Source organism: Bufo bufo, chromosome 10 (assembly GCF_905171765.1).
Source record: "Bufo bufo chromosome 10, aBufBuf1.1, whole genome shotgun sequence".
Taxonomy (NCBI): Eukaryota; Metazoa; Chordata; class Amphibia; order Anura; family Bufonidae; genus Bufo; species Bufo bufo.
Genome location: NC_053398.1, coordinates 2,516,797 through 2,536,255, shown reverse-complemented (window position 1 = coordinate 2,536,255; position 19,459 = coordinate 2,516,797). Strand labels below are relative to the sequence as shown.

At 50.7% G+C, this 19,459-nt stretch overlaps 1 protein-coding gene across 1 annotated transcript in view; it reads left to right on the top strand.

The window, feature by feature from the left end:
- Positions 1–5,502: 5,502 nt before the first annotated feature.
- Positions 5,503–19,459, top strand: part of GALNT18 (polypeptide N-acetylgalactosaminyltransferase 18) — a 507,876-nt gene continuing 493,919 nt past the window's right edge. The window contains exon 1 of the mRNA XM_040410370.1: positions 5,503–5,866. Within this exon, the coding sequence (XP_040266304.1) occupies positions 5,626–5,866 (241 nt within the window). The 5' untranslated portion in view covers positions 5,503–5,625. The remainder of the gene's footprint in view (positions 5,867–19,459) is intronic.

Sequence of the window (19,459 nt, the reverse complement as noted above, 5' to 3'; positions counted from 1 at the left end):
GTAGAAGAGGTGTTGCACCCAGGGCTGGACTGCAGGCAAACAAGGGTTAAATGGTGCTGTACATAATGCTGAGGGACTGGGGTGAGTCTGCTGGCACATGAGGGGTTAATGAGCTGTGTTCAGCAGATGCACAGAACTTAGCTTTACTCTCAGAGCATTGATTGGTCACCATGCAAGAGAAGAGCGCTGCTCTGAAGACAGGTGAGGGGAGAGCTGTACACTGCATAGAAGACCCCTCCCCCACACCATGCCCAGTAAGATGCCAGCACCACAACACAGCGCCAGGGCACGAGGCATTCAACAGGGCAAGGGAAGTACTGTGTATTACTTATCTTGTACTGTGGAGCCTACTCATCTCCAGAGCTGTATTTCAAATTCTGCTTACTTGTAGCTCTGGATATGACTTGAGTAGATGCATAGTGTAACTGACAGGGAAAACGTGATCAAACATGTAATGCACACTGGACGCTTATCTAAAGTGTATGTACATAGTGATTCCACCAGCAGAACAGTGAGTGCAGCTCTGGAGTATAATACAGGATGTAACTCAGGATCAGTACAGGATAAGTAATGTATGTACACAGTGATTCCACCAGCAGAACAGTGAGTGCAGCTCTGGAGTATAATACAGGATGTAACTCAGGATCAGTACAGGATAAGTAATGTATGTACATAGTGACTGCACCAGCAGAATAGTGAGTGCAGCTCTGGAGTATAATACATCATGTTAATCAGGATCAGTACAGGATAAGTAATGTATGTACATAGTGACTGCACCAGCAGAATAGTGAGTGCAGCTCTGGAGTATAATACAGGATGTAACTCAGGATCAGTACAGGATAAGTAATGTATGTACACAGTGACTGCACCAGCAGAATAGTGAGTGCAGCTCTGGAGTATAATACATCATGTTAATCAGGATCAGTACAGGATAAGTAATGTATGTACACAGTGACTGCACCAGCAGAATAGTGAGTGCAGCTCTGGAGTATAATACATCATGTTAATCAGGATCAGTACAGGATAAGTAATGTATGTACACAGTGACTGCACCAGCTAGTTTGTGCTCTAGCACATTTCCACGTGCGCGCCCTTTCTGCCTGGCGCGGTAAGGCTCTTTTGCGTGATCTATGCACGCTATCAAGGGTGGCTGAAATCACACCAGTCAGGTTCTCCTGTATATTAGGAGTATCATAAACGGCAGGCTGCGGATGAGGTATAGCAGGCGTCTGACTAGAGGGGCCAGGGGCATGGGCAGACAAAGCCTGGGAGATGGTCTGGGAGATCATGGATGACATGGATCCCATGGCTTCAATTATTGCGCTGGAGACTGAGCGCTGCAACTCCAGGGCCTGTGCATTCATCTCAGACCTTCTGGGCTCCCCAGATGGAGGGGGGGGTAGGCCCAGATGGGGATCGGTCGGATGACATGCTTGGTCTATTCAGATAATAATGATAAATAATAAATCAGGTCTACCAGCTGCAGGTAACCTAAGGGGGAGCTAAAATGGCAAGTGCTAGCCTAACAACCCCCCAACTAACCAAAACGAGGGGTTAATCACCCCAGGAGCCGCAGAGATGGAGCCGAGACCGTCCGGTGTAGATGCAGTGCCGAAATCCCGCGAGAACACGTGCGGAAGCTCCCAAAATGGCCGCCGAGATCTCGCGACCCACGGGAAATAAGCAGAGCCGGCGCCGAAGAGAGACGGTGAACGGAGCACCAAGGAGAAGAGAGGAAAGAGTGGAGGAACACCTCCGGACGCCGGAGCAGGCCGCGGGTAACGGACAGAATAAGGGTGGGAATCGGAAGCCACAAAATCGCAAACGGAAAATAGTACAGGGAAAAACAAATCGGGAAACAATAAGAAAAGGGGAGAACCCCCAAGCAAGGGAGAGGGGCCTAGAATGAATCCCTAAGATATGAAGGCCTAGAAACAATATACAAATATATATAAGGGGAATAAACTCAATTAAGAGACACAGTCTGACATACAGCAGTCTGAGCAGCAGAAGCTCCGAGCTTAACCCTTACATCACAGCAATCAGGCCACAAAAATATACTGAATAGATGTTACTTATCTTGGTGGAAGCAGCAAAGAAAGAGGAAGTTACTGAAGAGGACACTGCTTATTATAGGATCTGTCAGGGGAGGGGCCTGTATTGTTATGATTATGTAAATTTCTTCTTTGCTGCTATTGGTGGAAAAGTAAAGAAGGAGATGGCAATATGAGCCTCCGTGTCTTACTGTAAAACTCAGGATCCGTACAGGATAAGTAATGTATGTACACAGTGACTGCACCAGCAGAATAGTGAGTGCAGCTCTGGAGTATAATACAGGATGTAACTCAGGATCAGTACAGGATAAGTAATGTATGTACACAGTGACTGCACCAGCAGAATAGTGAGTGCAGCTCTGGAGTATAATACAGGATGTAACTCAGGATCAGTACAGGATAAGTAATGTATGTACACAGTGACTGCACCAGCAGAATAGTGAGTGCAGCTCTGGAGTATAATACAGGATGTAACTCCGGATCAGTACAGGATAAGTAATGTATGTACACAGTGACTGCACCAGCAGAATAGTGAGTGCAGCTCTGGAGTATAATACAGGATGTAACTGAGGATCAGTACAGGATAAGTAATGTATGTACACAGTGACTGCACCAGCAGAATAGTGAGTGCAGCTCTGGAGTATAATACAGGATAAGTAATGTATGTACACAGTGACTGCACCAGCAGAATAGTGAGTGCAGCTCTGGAGTATAATACAGGATGTATCTCAGGATCAGTACAGGATAAGTAATGTATGTACACAGTGACTGCACCAGCAGAATAGTGAGTGCAGCTCTGGAGTATAATACAGGATGTAACTCAGGATCAGTACAGGATAAGTAATGTATGTACACAGTGATTGCACCAGCAGAATAGTGAGTGCAGCTCTGGAGTATAATACAGGATGTAACTCAGGATCAGTACAGGATAAGTAATGTATGTACACAGTGACTGCACCAGCAGAATAGTGAGTGCAGCTCTGGAGTATAATGCAGGATAAGTAATATAACAATAGTGTGTGTGTGTGGGGGGGGGGGGGCTGTCTCGTACACTGTGACGGGCTGTCTCGTACACTGTGATGACGGGCTGTCTTCTACACTGTGATGACAGGCTGTCTCGTACACTGTGACGGGCTGTCTAATACGGGCTGTCTCGTACACTGATATGGGCTGTCTCGTACACTGATACGGGCTGTCTCGTACTCTGTGATGGGCTGTCTCATACACTGTGACAGACTGTCTCATACACTGTGATGAAGGGCTGTCCCATACACTGTGATGGGCTGTCTCATACACTGTGATGGGCTGTCTCATACACTGTGATCGGCTGTCTCATACAGTGATGACAGGCTGTCTCGTACACTTTGATGGGCTGTCTTGCACTGTGACGACTGTCTCACACTGTGAGGGGCTGTCTCGTACACTGTGACGGGCTGTCTCACACTGTGACGGGCTGTCTCATACACTGTGACGGGCTGTCTCATACACTGTGACGGGCTGTCTCGTACACTGTGAGGGGCTGTCTTACACTGTGATGGCTGTCTCGTACACTGTGACGGGCTGTCTTACACAATGACGGGCCGTCTCGCACAGTGACGGGCTATGTACTGTCTGTCTCCCGCGGATCTCCGTGCGCAGCTCTGAGCGCAGGAATGTGCGCACACTGTGATGGGCCGTCTCGCACAGTGACGGGCCATTTCGCACAGTGACCGTCTGTCTCATACACGGTGACGGGCTATGTACTCTCTGTCTCGCGCACAGTGAGGGGCGGTCTCGCACGGTGACTGTCTGTCTCATACACAGTGACGGGCTGTCTCGCACAGTGTGGGCCGTCTCGCACAGTGACGGGCTGTATTGTACACAGTGAGGGGCTATGTACTCTCTGTCTCGCACAGTAACGGGCTATGTACTCTCTGTCTCATACGCGGTGACGGGCCGTCTCGCACGGTGACCGTCTGTCTCATACACAGTGACGGGCTGTCTCGCACTATCACCGGCTGTCTCGCACTGTGACGGGCCGTCTCGCACAGTGATGGGCTATGTACTCTCTGTCTCGCACAGTGACGGGCTATGTACTCTCTGTCTCCCGCACAGTGACGGGCCATGTCCTCTCTGTCTCGCACAGTGACGGGCGTCTCATACACAGTGACGGGCCATGTCCTCTCTGTCTCGCACAGTGACGGGCCGTCTCATACACAGTGACGGGCCATGTCCTCTCTGTCTCGCACAGTGACCGGCCGTCTCCCGCACAGTGACGGGCCATGTCCTCTCTGTCTCGCACAGTGACGGGCTATGTACTCTCTGTCTCGCACAGTGACGGGCCGTCTCCCGCACAGTGACGGGCCGTCTCGCACGGTGACCGTCTGTCTCATACACAGTGACGGGCTGTCTCGCACTATCACCGGCTGTCTCGCACTGTGACGGGCCGTCTCGCACAGTGACGGGCTATGTACTCTCTGTCTCGCACAGTGACGGGCTATGTACTCTCTGTCTCGCACAGTGAGGGGCCGTCTCCCGCACAGTGACGGGCCATGTCCTCTCTGTCTCGCACAGTGACGGGCCGTCTCATACACAGTGACGGGCCATGTCCTCTCTGTCTCGCACAGTGACGGGCTATGTACTCTCTGTCTCGCACAGTGACGGGCCGTCTCCCGCACAGTGAGGGGCTATGTCCTCTCTGTCTCGCACAGTGACGGGCCGTCTCGCACAGTGAGGGGCTATGTCCTCTCTGTCTCGCACAGTGACGGGCCGTCTCATACACAGTGACGGGCCATGTCCTCTCTGTCTCGCACAGTGACGGGCCGTCTCGCACAGTGACGGGCCGTCTCATACACAGTGACGGGCCATGTCCTCTCTGTCTCGCACAGTGACGGGCCGTCTCGCACAGTGACCGGCCGTCTCCCGCACAGTGAGGGGCTATGTCCTCTCTGTCTCGCACAGTGAGGGGCTATGTCCTCTCTGTCTCGCACAGTGACGGGCCGTCTCATACACAGTGACGGGCCATGTCCTCTCTGTCTCGCACAGTGAGGGGCCGTCTCCCGCACAGTGACGGGCCATGTCCTCTCTGTCTCGCACAGTGACGGGCCGTCTCATACACAGTGACGGGCCGTCTCCCGCACAGTGACGGGCCATGTCCTCTCTGTCTCGCACAGTGACGGGCCGTCTCATACACAGTGAGGGGCCGTCTCCCGCACAGTGACGGGCCATGTCCTCTCTGTCTCCCGCACAGTGACGGGCCGTCTCATACACAGTGACGGGCCGTCTCCCGCACAGTGACGGGCCATGTCCTCTCTGTCTCCCGCGGATCTCCACGCGCAGCTGTGAGCGCAGGAATGCGCGGAGTGAAGAGCGGACTGTAGAGTACCTCAGGAGAAGCCCCGCCCCTCTCGCCAGTGATTGGCCCGCCGGGCTGTCACATGGTGCCCGCTGTGCCCGCTCTCCTCTCCTGTAGTCTGCTGCTGCCCGCTCAGTGCGATGAGAAGCGGCGGAGAAGAGTTGGCGGAGCTCCCGGGACCTCTGCTGCTGCTGCCGCCGGTGACCCCCGCCCGCTCTATGGAGGAGGAGGCCGAGGATGCTGCTGTGTACCAGGAAAACCAAGCCGCTCGTCTCCACCTGCGTGATCCTGAGCGGCATGAGTAACGTGCTGTGCCTGCTCTATGTGGGCTGGGTCACCAACTACATGGCCGGCCTCTACGTGCAGGAGCCCCCGGAGCGGCCGAAGCTGGAGCCCCCCGAGGACAAGGCCGGGGACACCCTGCGGATCATCGAGCGGCTGGAGCGGCTGGAGAGCGTCATCAACCAGCACCTGCAAGGTACGGAGAGGAGCCGCCGCCTGCCTGTGTCTATAGTGCTACCTACCTGTGTGCATGGCCACCTACCTGTGTCTATAGTGCTACCTACCTGTGTCTATAGTGCTACCTACCTGTGTCTATAGTGCTACCTACCTGTGTGCGGCCACCTACCTGTGTGTATAGTGCTACCTACCTGTGTGTATAGTGCTACCTACCTGTGTGTATGGCCACCTACCTGTGTGTATAGTGCTACCTACCTGTGTCTATAGTGCCACCTACCTGTGTCTATAGTGCCACCTACCTGTGTCTATAGTGCTACCTACCTGTGTCTATAGTGCTACCTACCTGTGTCTATAGTGCTACCTACCTGTGTCTATAGTGCTACCTACCTGTGTGCATAGTGCTACCTACCTGTGTCTATAGTGCCACCTACCTGTGTCTATAGTGCTACCTACCTGTGTCTATAGTGCTACCTACCTGTGTCTATAGTGCTACCTACCTGTGTCTATAGTGCTACCTACCTGTGTCTATAGTGCTACCTACCTGTGTCTATAGTGCCACCTACCTGTGTGTATGGTGCTACCTACCTGTGTGCGGCCACCTACCTGTGTGTATAGTGCTACCTACCTGTGTGCGGCCACCTACCTGTGTGTGTATATATAGTGCCACCTACCTGTATATAGTGCCGCCTGCCTGTGTCTTTAGTGCTACCTACCTGTGTGCGGCCACCTACCTGTGTGTATAGTGCTACCTACCTGTGTGCGGCCACCTACCTGTGTGTATAGTGCTACCTACCTGTGTGTATGGCCACCTACCTGTGTGTATAGTGCTACCTACCTGTGTGCAGCCACCTACCTGTGTGTATAGTGCTACCTACCTGTGTGTATGGCCACCTACCTGTGTGTATAGTGCTACCTACCTGTGTGCGGCCACCTACGTGTGTGTATAGTGCCACCTACCTGTGTGTATAGTGCCACCTACCTGTGTGTATAGTGCTACCTACCTGTGTGCAGCCACCTACCTGTGTATATATAGTGCCACCTACCTGTATATAGTGCCACCTGCCTGTGTCTATAGTGCTACCTACCTGTGTGCGGCCACCTACCTGTGTGTATAGTGCTACCTACCTGTGTGCAGCCACCTACCTGTGTGTGTATAGTGCTACCTACCTGTGTGCGGCCACCTACCTGTGTGTATATATAGTGCCACCTGCCTGTGTCTATAGTGCTACCTACCTGTGTGCAGCCACCTACCTGTGTGTATAGTGCTACCTACCTGTATATGGTCACCTACCTGTGTATATATAGTGCCACCTACCTGTGTCTATGGCCACCTACCTGTATATGGTCACCTACCTGTGTATATATAGTGCCACCTGCCTGCCTGTATATATAGTGCTACCTACCTGTATATGGTCACCTACATATATATATATATATATATATATATATATATATATATATATATATATATAGTGCCACCTACCTGTGTATATATAGTGCCACCTGCCTGTGTGTATGGTCACCTACCTGTATATATAGTGCCACCTGCCTGTGTGTATGGTCACCTACCTGTGTATATATAGTGCCACCGGCCTGTGTGTGCAGCTACCTACCTGTACATATAGTGCCGCTTACCTGTATGTAGTGCTAGCTACCTGTGTATATATAGGGCCACCTGCCTGTGTAGAGTGCTACCTACCTGTGTGCGCAGCCACCTACCTGTGTATATATAGTGCCACCTGCCTGTGTGTGCAGCCACCTACCTGTGTATATATAGTGCCACCTACCTGTGTATAGTGCCTCGTGCCCTGTGGGTACAGCCTCGTGCCTGTGTATAGTGCCCTGTGTATAGTGTCTCGTGCCCTGTGGGTACAGCCTCGTGCCTGTGTATAGTGCCCTGTGTATAGTGTCTCGTGCCCTGTGGGTACAGCCTCGTGCCCTGTGTATAGTGTCTCGTGCCCTGTGGGTACAGCCTCGTGCCTGTGTATAGTGTCTCGTGCCCTGTGGGTACAGCCTCGTGCCTGTGTATAGTGCCCTGTGTATAGTGTCTCGTGCCCTGTGGGTACAGCCTCGTGCCCTGTGTATAGTGTCTCGTGCCCTGTGGGTACAGCCTCGTGCCCTGTGTATAGTGCCTCGTGCCCTGTGGGTACAGCCTCGTGCCCGTGTATAGTGCCCTGTGTATAGTGTCTCGTGCCCTGTGGGTACAGCCTCGTGCCCGTGTATAGTGCCCTGTGTATAGTGTCTCGTGCCCTGTGGGTACAGCCTCGTGCCCGTGTATAGTGCCCTGTGTATAGTGTCTCGTGCCCTGTGGGTACAGCCTCGTGCCCGTGTATAGTGCCCTGTGTATAGTGTCTCGTGCCCTGTGGGTACAGCCTCGTGCCCGTGTATAGTGCCCTGTGTATAGTGTCTCGTGCCCTGTGGGTACAGCCTCGTGCCCTGTGTATAGTGTCTCGTGCCCTGTGGGTACAGCCACGTGCCTGTGTACGTGACCCCGTATCCCCTCCACCTGGATATTACGCCGGGGGTTACACTGTAATATTTCGGGTTGATTCTTGGCCACGCCCCTTCTGCTATTCTCCTGAGAATAATGATGTCAAAATCAGCTGTAAACCGCGCAGCGCACAACACATTTGATACTGGATCCTGCGCAGAGCGATCAGACGAGTTGTATTTAATCGCGGTGATGTACGACACGGGCGGCGCGGCTCTAAAGGGTGAGGGACAAAGGAGCCGCCGGTCACGGGGTGTGGGAGCGGGATCTGCCGCCACTGAAAACAGCGACAAAGTATCATCCTTCTCCTGCCTTGTCATTTAGGTCCGCCGGTGGAACGCTCCACCATAGTATTTCAGTTGTTTATCATGTTCAGGATCTCTGCTTGCTGTCAGTGAATGGGAGCATTGCTTACACCCCGAAGCAGTGGTCCTGTACTGGCCGCGTGTCCAGAAATGACAGCAATGTGCTGGTATTGTCAAACAGCTTGTGCCTGGGCCGCCGCTGATCTCCCCGCAGATATGCATATGTTATATGCTGACAATCCATGACGCGTTTCACCCCGGCTACATTGGAATTGGTGAAATCTGCGGCAATGTGGACGCGATTCTGCAGCATGCCGGGAAATGTCTGCTGCACGTGAATTAGATGTGTAAAATCCCGTCCACCCGTTGGATACTGGACACCACCATGGCTTCTACCTGCGCAAATCGGCACCCATTCCGTCCACGCTGACCTCACAGCAGAAGTGTTGTTACAGTGTACAAGTCCGAGCAATCCCCTGTGAGCGAAACACAAACCTTCCTCTGACAGCCTCGACTCCAGACTGATACATTGTAACAAAGGGCCGAACACCATTGTCTGCTTCTCACAGCTGAGGGGTTGTTACAGTTGCATCTACTCTGTGAGGTTAACAAATCAGTAGCACCAATCTCTCTCGTGACCTGATAGTTTGTTACAATGTATCAGCTTTGGGTCCATATACATTTGTGATGCTTCTCACAGCTGAAGGGTTGTTACAAATGTATCCAGTCTGTAAGGTAAACATATGAGCAGCACAAACCTCCCTCTTGTCCTGATAGTTTGTTACAGTGTGTCAGTCTGGTCCTGGGCCCAGTGTAACCACACTAGCGTTATTCTTTTCCAGTAGTGAAATCCGGTAAATGTCCTAATACCGGAAAAAGACGCATCAGGTTGGTCCTAATGCAATCTGTTCAGGATGTCTTCAGTTCCGTCCCTTGTACGGTATTTGACCGGACAAAATGCCGGAACAAAACCGCACCTGTCGGATCCGGCATTAATTTCCATAAAGATGTATTAATGCCGGATCTGGTACCAAGTGTTCTGGAAATTGCCGCATCGCCAGATCAGGTTTTCCGGTCTGCGCATGCATCGGGATATAGGAGGAGCTGGTTTCACTTTTGATTTTGGAAAAAAATCCGGATGAGACGGATCCGGTATTTCACCGGATCTGTCTAACGGATCCAGAAAAAAAAAGGATATCAATTTGCAAACTGTTTGCTGGATTCTAACAACGCTAATGTGAAAGTCCCCTTATCTATGGCCCCTCCTCCCGAGCATCGATGACCTGGACGGCTGGCGGATGATGGGGTTCTGGGCCGAGCGCTGGACGGATGATGGGGTTCTGGGCCGAGCGCTGGACGGATGATGGGATTCTGGGCCGAGCGCTGGACGGCTGGCGGATGATGGGGTTCTGGGCCGAGCGCTGGACGGCTGGCGGATGATGGGGTTCTGGGCCGAGCACTGGACGGCTGGCGGATGATGGGATTCTGGGCCGAGCGCTGGACGGCTGGCGGATGATGGATTCTGGGCCGAGCGCTGGACGGCTGGCGGATGATGGATTCTTGATCACGTGATGTTTTTTCTTCCACAAGGAGAATTATGGCGCTGGGGGTGGGATATAATGAGCCCCCAATATGTGTATAGGGGGGCAGCTGTGATTTTTAGGCTCGCGGTCAGCAAAAGAACAAGATGGGGGCAAATATTTATTGCTTTTTCCACATCTGCCCCAGTATCGGGGGGTGAGTGTGCAGCCCGGTGTCCGCTCTGGGAATCGGACCGCTGGGTGCACTTCCGTTTTGCCTTTGCACTGTTCTTGCATTTGTACTGTGAGAAGTTCTGCGACTTTTTCAGTTCCTCATAATCGCTGCTTGCTGACAGTGAATTGGCACATACATTATGGTTCATACTCCTGTACTATGGGGATTTGGTGCAGGTTATCACAGCTCTGTCACGGGGGCCTCGGGGCGATATTATTATCCGCATGTCCCAACAGGATCTGAACAAGGGAACTTTGTAAATACTTGATGTGTCTTCCTTTTAATACTAACCCTTTGGGAGAAGTTGCTCCCGGATGAGAAGCGACCCCCAAACATGTCAGGATGCGTCACTGTTAGCATCACACGAGACTCGCGGTAGCGCCCCCCCCCTTCCCCTGTCTTCTCCAGATGTCCCAGTCTGCAGGGGGTCAAATCCCTGTCCTTCCTGCAGAATGTCCGTCTGTCCTTCATGATTTTCTTTGTGGCGTTTTTGCTGCACCTGTATGTACACAGTGACTGCACCAGCAGAATAGTGAGTGCAGCTCTGGAGTATAATACAGGATGTAACTCAGGATCAGTACAGGATAAGTAATGTATGTACACAGTGACTGCACCAGCAGAATAGTGAGTGCAGCTCTGGAGTATAATACAGGATGTAACTCAGGATCAGTACAGGATAAGTAATGTATGTACACAGTGACTCCACCAGCAGAATAGTTAGTGCAGCTCTGGAGGATAATACAGGATGTAACTCAGGATCAGTACAGGATAAGTAATGTATGTACACAGTGACTGCACCAGCAGAATAGTGAGTGCAGCTCTGGAGTATAATACAGGATGTAACTCAGGATCAGTACAGGATAAGTAATGTATGTACACAGTGACTGCACCAGCAGAATAGTGAGTGCAGCTCTGGAGGATAATACAGGATGTAACTCAGGATCAGTACAGGATAAGTAATGTATGTACACAGTGACTGCACCAGCAGAATAGTGAGTGCAGCTCTGGAGGATAATACAGGATAAGTAATGTATGTATACAGTGACTGCACCAGCAGAATAGGGAGTGCAGCTCTGGAGTATAATACAGGATGTTACTCAGGATCAGTACAGGATAAGTAATGTATGTACACAGTGACTGCACCAGCAGAATAGGGAGTGCAGCTCTGGAGGATAATACAGGATGGAACTCAGGATCAGTACAGGATAAGTAATGTATGTACACAGTGACTGCACCAGCAGAATAGGGAGTGCAGCTCTGGAGTATAATACAGGATGTAACTCAGGATCAGTACAGGATAAGTAATGTATGTACACAGTGACTGCACCAGCAGAATAGTGAGTGCAGCTCTGGAGGATAATACAGGATATAACTCAGGATCAGTACAGGATAAGTAATGTATGTACACAGTGACTGCACCAGCAGAATAGTGAGTGCAGCTCTGGAGGATAATACAGGATGGAACTCAGGATCAGTACAGGATAAGTAATGTATGTACACAGTGACTGCACCAGCAGAATAGTGAGTGCAGCTCTGGAGTATAATACAGGATGGAACTCAGGATCAGTAAAGGATAAGTAATGTATGTACACAGTGACTGCACCAGCAGAATAGTGAGTGCAGCTTTGGGGGTATAATACAGGATGTAACTCAGGATCAGTACAGGATAAGTAATGTATGTACACAGTGACTGCACCAGCAGAATAGTGAGTGCAGCTCTGGAGGATAATACAGGATAAGTAATGTATGTATACAGTGACTGCACCAGCAGAATAGGGAGTGCAGCTCTGGAGTATAATACAGGATGTTACTCAGGATCAGTACAGGATAAGTAATGTATGTACACCGTGACTGCACCAGCAGAATAGTGAGTGCAGCTCTGGAGTATAATACAGGATGGAACTCAGGATCAGTACAGGATAAGTAATGTATGTACACAGTGACTGCACCAGCAGAATAGGGAGTGCAGCTCTGGAGTATAATACAGGATGTAACTCAGGATCAGTACAGGATAAGTAATGTATGTACACAGTGACTGCACCAGCAGAATAGTGAGTGCAGCTCTGGAGGATAATACAGGATATAACTCAGGATCAGTACAGGATAAGTAATGTATGTACACAGTGACTGCACCAGCAGAATAGTGAGTGCAGCTCTGGAGGATAATACAGGATGGAACTCAGGATCAGTACAGGATAAGTAATGTATGTACACAGTGACTGCACCAGCAGAATAGTGAGTGCAGCTCTGGAGTATAATACAGGATGGAACTCAGGATCAGTAAAGGATAAGTAATGTATGTACACAGTGACTGCACCAGCAGAATAGTGAGTGCAGCTTTGGGGGTATAATACAGGATGTAACTCAGGATAAGTAATGCATGTAAGTAATGTGTGTACACCGTGACTGCACCAGCAGAATAGTGAGTGCAGCTCTGGAGTATAATACAGGATGGAACTCAGGATCAGTACAGGATAAGTAATGTATGTACACAGTGACTGCACCAGCAGAATAGGGAGTGCAGCTCTGGAGTATAATACAGGATGTAACTCAGGATCAGTACAGGATAAGTAATGTATGTACACAGTGACTGCACCAGCAGAATAGTGAGTGCAGCTCTGGAGGATAATACAGGATATAACTCAGGATCAGTACAGGATAAGTAATGTATGTACATAGTGACTGCACCAGCAGAATAGTGAGTGCAGCTCTGGAGTATAATACAGGATGGAACTCAGGATCAGTAAAGGATAAGTAATGTATGTACACAGTGACTGCACCAGCAGAATAGTGAGTGCAGCTCTGGAGTATAATACAGGATGTAACTCAGGATCAGTAGAGGATAAGTAATGTATGTACACAGTTACTGCACCAGCAGAATAGTGAGTGCAGCTCTGGAGTATAATACAGGATGTAACTCAGGATAAGTAATGCATGTAAGTAATGTGTGTACACCGTGACTGCACCAGCAGAATAGTGAGTGCAGCTCTGGAGTATAATACAGGATGGAACTCAGGATCAGTACAGGATAAGTAATGTATGTACACAGTGACTGCACCAGCAGAATAGGGAGTGCAGCTCTGGAGTATAATACAGGATGTAACTCAGGATCAGTACAGGATAAGTAATGTATGTACACAGTGACTGCACCAGCAGAATAGTGAGTGCAGCTCTGGAGGATAATACAGGATATAACTCAGGATCAGTACAGGATAAGTAATGTATGTACACAGTGACTGCACCAGCAGAATAGTGAGTGCAGCTCTGGAGGATAATACAGGATGGAACTCAGGATCAGTACAGGATAAGTAATGTATGTACACAGTGACTGCACCAGCAGAATAGTGAGTGCAGCTCTGCAGTATAATACAGGATGTAACTCAGGATCAGTGCAGGATAAGTAATGTATGTACACAGTGACTGCACCAGCAGAATAGTGAGTGCAGCTCTGGAGTATAATACAGGATGGAACTCAGGATCAGTACAGGATAAGTAATGTATGTACACAGTGACTGCACCAGCAGAATAGGGAGTGCAGCTCTGGAGTATAATACAGGATGTAACTCAGGATCAGTACAGGATAAGTAATGTATGTACACAGTGACTGCACCAGCAGAATAGTGAGTGCAGCTCTGGAGGATAATACAGGATATAACTCAGGATCAGTACAGGATAAGTAATGTATGTACACAGTGACTGCACCAGCAGAATAGTGAGCGCAGCTCTGGAGTATAATACAGGATGTAACTCAGGATCAGTACAGGATAAGTAATGTATGTACACAGTGACTGCACCAGCAGAATAGTGAGTGCAGCTCTGGAGGATAATACAGGATATAACTCAGGATCAGTACAGGATAAGTAATGTATGTACACAGTGACTGCACCAGCAGAATAGTGAGTGCAGCTCTGGAGGATAATACAGGATGGAACTCAGGATCAGTACAGGATAAGTAATGTATGTACACAGTGACTGCACCAGCAGAATAGTGAGTGCAGCTCTGGAGTATAATATAGGATGTAACTCAGGAAGTCATGTATGTACACGGTGACTCTGGTAATGTATTGGTTGGGAGATGTTCGGTGTCGCACATGTAGTACTCCTACGTCTGCACTATTGAGCGGCGCCTCCACCGGTGATATTAGAGCAGTTTATCGCTTGGAATAAACCCAGCAGTAATGAATCCGGGAGGGTTTTCCTGGCGCTTCGTTCTGCTCTGTCGAAAATCTGAATATTCATTTGTTCTAATCTATGCAAATGACAGACAAACATGTCGCTTGTAAAGGGGTGACAGGGGAGCCGGCCGCGCGCCACAACTGCTGTAGTGACATTTGTCAAGTCATTGTTGTGTGGAGCGCAGAGCGAGGCGCTGCTTGCCGAAATCTCAGCGTACAAGAACCGGGATCCGTGTCGGAGAGGACTGTACGGACATGGACCTTAGATGATTCCCAGTCGGCACCAGAAGCTCCGGCTCCATCTGCAATATCTGATCTGCCCCAATGTCGTCCACGGAGGGGGTAATCTGATTATTGACATGTGCATCTCTGTCCCAGCGTCACTGCACCTTCGTCATTGTACAGTAAAAGGTTTCTGCCACTTTCTTCCTGTCAGTGAATGGAAACCTTCTTCTTTATATACACAAGATGAAAGCCAAATTTCACACTTCACAGCTGAGGTTTTGTTACAGTTGTGTTGAGTGTAGCCCATTGAACACCCTGGACTCCAGACGGATACATTTTACCTGCACTGATACATTGTAACCATTCGTCAGTGGAGTTCAGGCTTTTTATGTCATTAAAGGGAACCTGTCATCAGGATTTTGTGTACAGAGCTGAGGACATGGGCTGCTAGCACATCCGCAATACCCAGTCCCCATAGCTCTGTGTGCTTTTATTGTGTAAAAAAAACTGATTTGATACATATGCAAATTACCCTGAGATGAGTCCTGTCCCCGACTCCTCTCACGTACAGGACTCATCTGAGGTTAATTTGCATATGTATCAAATCTGTTTTTTTTACATAATAAAAGCACACAGAGCTATGGGGACGGGGTATTGCGGATGTGCTAGCGGCCATCTAGTAACCCATGACCTCAGCTCTATACACAAAATCCCAGTGACAGGTTCCCTTTAAGAATGGGCTAGACTGGATATAACTGTAACATACCATCAGCTGTGAGAAGTATTAGGTCTGTAAGGGCTTTAGCTTGTGGATCAGTACAATATTTTATTTACTGACAGCAAGCAGTGTTTTTATCAATTGGTTGCATAACTTTTTGTTATAGTGATGAAAGTGTATTTGCATAATACTGTACTGGCCCTTTAAGGCTTAGGAGCGATACCGTAATGCAGTGGTCTCCATGCTGGGAGTTGTAGTGCTGCAACAAGTGGAAGGCCACAGGAGGGTGACCACATTGTAACGAGGGAGGTTCCACATTGGATTGTGTTTGACCGCCAGACGCCTCCTGTTCCCGTCTCCTCCATGTTTTCCGTGGCCGCTGGCGCGGACGGTCACATATGAGAAGGATGTCCTTGTTTTGGAGGATGCGAGCAGACGGCAAAATAAATTTTTCTCTCTCATTAGCGTTCATTAATCTGCGCTACTTATCTCGCCTCTCCTCGCCATTTGTCGTGGCGGTGATGTACGAGCGACGTCTTCCACCATGACAGGCGCCAAAACCGCGCTGATTAATGCAGGAGCCCTCCTAATGTCGTCAACTGCTGGTTCCGATTTCCAGAAAGTAGATGCTTATTTATCGAGGCGTGATTTCCCCTCGCGCTCGCAGGATGTGCGTTTAGCAGAATGTATTTTTCTCGCTCGTCAGCATCTCGTTTATTACTCGGGGCAGGGCGCTCCCTTTATACGCTTTCTGCAAAAGCCAACATTTACTTGCATTATTTTTACAGATGCGCCTGCGTTACAGTGTGTCAGAATGCTAATAACCTTGGGGCGGGGGTCAGGACAGGGGGGGCACCCATAGGACGGAGGGGTCTCGGTTTCCTGCCGGCGTGTCCCTGCATTACTCCATGGCCCATTGACTTCACCGAGGACCGTGTAATTCTTAGCTTCCCCTGTGGGGGCGCTGCGGGGACATTGGCCACATATTGTAGACTGCAGCTGATGGCTGGGCCCACCTGTGAACCCTTCTAACAGGAGGAGCGCCCCTTTAACTGGAGGACGTCGTCACCTGGCAGAAGTGGCCGAATCTGTTATTCCTCTGGCAGATCGGCAGCGGTTCACTCTGTGTCCACATGACAACTCTTCCTGTTTGCTCCTTCATAGAAACCAGTGGGGTCGCAGTACAAGTGCAGGAAGTGTTGTCAGAGGGACACAGGCTGAGAAGGCCTGGAACATTAACGGGGCGGCCTCCGTGTTATTTGCACGGATGCATGCTTCATTTTACCTGTGTTCGTGGATGCATCACGCCCATCATAATCTGCAGCTCCGTGAAAACCGCGAATGCCAGATGTGTTTAAACCATTTTTCACGGATCATTAGGAAGAGATGCCTTGAAAATGATTTTTCATCTGTGCAGGGTCAGTGACACACGGATGACAAATGGATAGCAAAAAACGGACACCCGGATCCTTCACGGAGACATCACTGGCCACCTTTTCACGGATTTGAGCACAGATGTGTGAATCGGGCTTGAGTGTCTGACAGCTGGGGCCCCAGCCGATCACAAGGACTGGGGCCCATGTCCCTCCATTTGAATGGAGCAGAGCAGCGGTGCACACGTCAGGAGAACATGGGCCCCAGTAGTCGGGCCCCTTATCCTGTGGATACATTGTAGTAATGGGGGACCCCTTCAGCTCCGTTGTACTCTGCCCATAAAGACTTACCTTGGTAATACAGAGCGCGGGACAGGAAGTGTTGTCCTAGGGTCACGGGCTGTGAGACGGCGGCAGCTGTTCCATGGGTTTCCTTTCCAGAATTAGTTCTTTAAATGGATTTTTGGGGTTAACCCTATGTAAACCACAGAGCCCCCTGAGTCTCCAGGATGATTGGACCTCGGTCTCCCGGAGCCGTCCGCGATTAATCGTCTTAAGTAAGTTATTTTGTGGCGGCGTCTCCTCCTCAGAAGTGTCCAGAGTCGGGAGCCCTCATAATGAGTTCTGCTAACAAGAACCTTGAACCGCGGCCAAATCTGCGGAGCGACGGGTCACCTCCTAATAAGATGCCGTTATCTGGACTGACAGCGCTCTGCCCTTGTAGACGGCACGTGTCACCGCCGCCCTTTATTAAAGGGCTCCTCTTCCTCTTGGGAGCTCAGACGTCCGCTTTGTTTCTGGCGCAGGAAGTAGCTGTCGGACGTGACCGCTGGCAGCCATATTGGCTCATATTGTGCACCCTCCTGGCATCTCGGCCTGTAGGGTCGCGGTGTCCGTGTGCGTCAGACAGGTCACGTTCCACGGAGCCTCATGTGTAGCCCCAAAAGTTCAGTTGGAAATCTGGGAGCCGCCATTCAGAGACCGGATGTAGGAAGTAGCCAACTGCGCCTCCTTTCCATCGAAACCAGTATCCTGCGACGGAACGTATGAGACTCCACCCCAAGAAGAGTACTGTTACTAAGTTCTATGTGTCCCTGTGACAGCCAACATGGCCGCCATTAACCCCTTAGTTGCCACCCCCTCCCTCTCCATCAGTGCATGTGTTCTGCAGTACTGCCCCCCCGCTTCTCCTGTATTGCTGCTTGTGGTATTTACTCCTGAAGACCGGTGCCAACCAACATGGCGGCTGTGACGCCTGCTTAGCGGGGGTTGTCACTCCTGGGATCCTTCGCCTGCAGTATTCATCTAATGGAAAGACATCAACTGGCGTTTTTAGTTCTGCCAAACTGCGGCCCCTCGGGGGAGGGATCCGCGGAAAGTGATGTACGGCGCGCGGCTTCTGCTTTGGCTTAAGTCCTCGCTGTAGAGAAGTCTGGGCTGTAGTGCTGGAGCAGCTCATCATTGCCCACTGAACCCCCCCCCCCCCCAAAAAAATATTATATCTGAGAATAGTTTTCGGAAACGGCGCCACCTTTTCTGCGTGGCTGTGCCTGGTATAGCAGCTCTCCCCATTCTAGCGAGTACCAGACACGACCCATGTAAAGCGTTGAGGTCCCGGCGCTCAGGCCTCCCTCATCGTACGGTGGTGGGAATAACCCGCTGTCATCTTAAATCTGTATCTAGGAAAGCTGGGTGACAACTAACATGGACTCCAGTACAATGACCAGCGCACCTATAGAGAGCAGAGGATTTGTCACTATGGAACGAGCTCGGTGACTATGTAATAGCTTTAAAGGGGTTGTCAGAGTTATTTTTTTGGTTCTTTCTATGTTCCTAACTGGGCAAATGTAACAGCTTTCCAATTCACTCCCTTTATCTGCAGTGCCCGGTTTACCAGATTTGACTGAGGGTCACATGACCTGTGATGTCAGCTTCTCTCCCTGCTCTGATAAAGGTCGTTTACAAGCCTGTAAACGAGAAGTCACTGTGCTGGCCACGCCCCCTTGACTGTGCTGGCCACGCCCCCTTGACTGTGCTGGCCACGCCCCCTTGACTGTGCTGGCCACGCGCCCCTTTACTGTGCTGGCCACGCGCCCCTTTACTGTGCTGGCCACGCGCCCCTTTACTGTGCTGGCCACGCGCCCCTTTACTGTGCTGGCCACGCGCCCCTTTACTGTGCTGGCCACGCGCCCCTTTACTGTGCTGGCCACGCGCCCCTTTACTGTGCTGGCCACGCGCCCCTTTACTGTGCTGGCCACGCGCCCCTTTACTGTGCTGGCCACGCGCCCCTTTACTGTGCTGGCCACGCGCCCCTTTACTGTGCTGGCCACGCGCCCCTTTACTGTGCTGGCCACGCGCCCCTTTACTGTGCTGGCCACGCGCCCCTTTACTGTGCTGGCCACGCGCCCCTTTACTGTGCTGGCCACGCGCCCCTTTACTGTGCTGGCCACGCGCCCCTTTACTGTGCTGGCCACGCGCCCCTTTACTGTGCTGGCCACGCGCCCCTTTACTGTGCTGGCCACGCGCCCCTTTACTGTGCTGGCCACGCGCCCCTTTACTGTGCTGGCCAC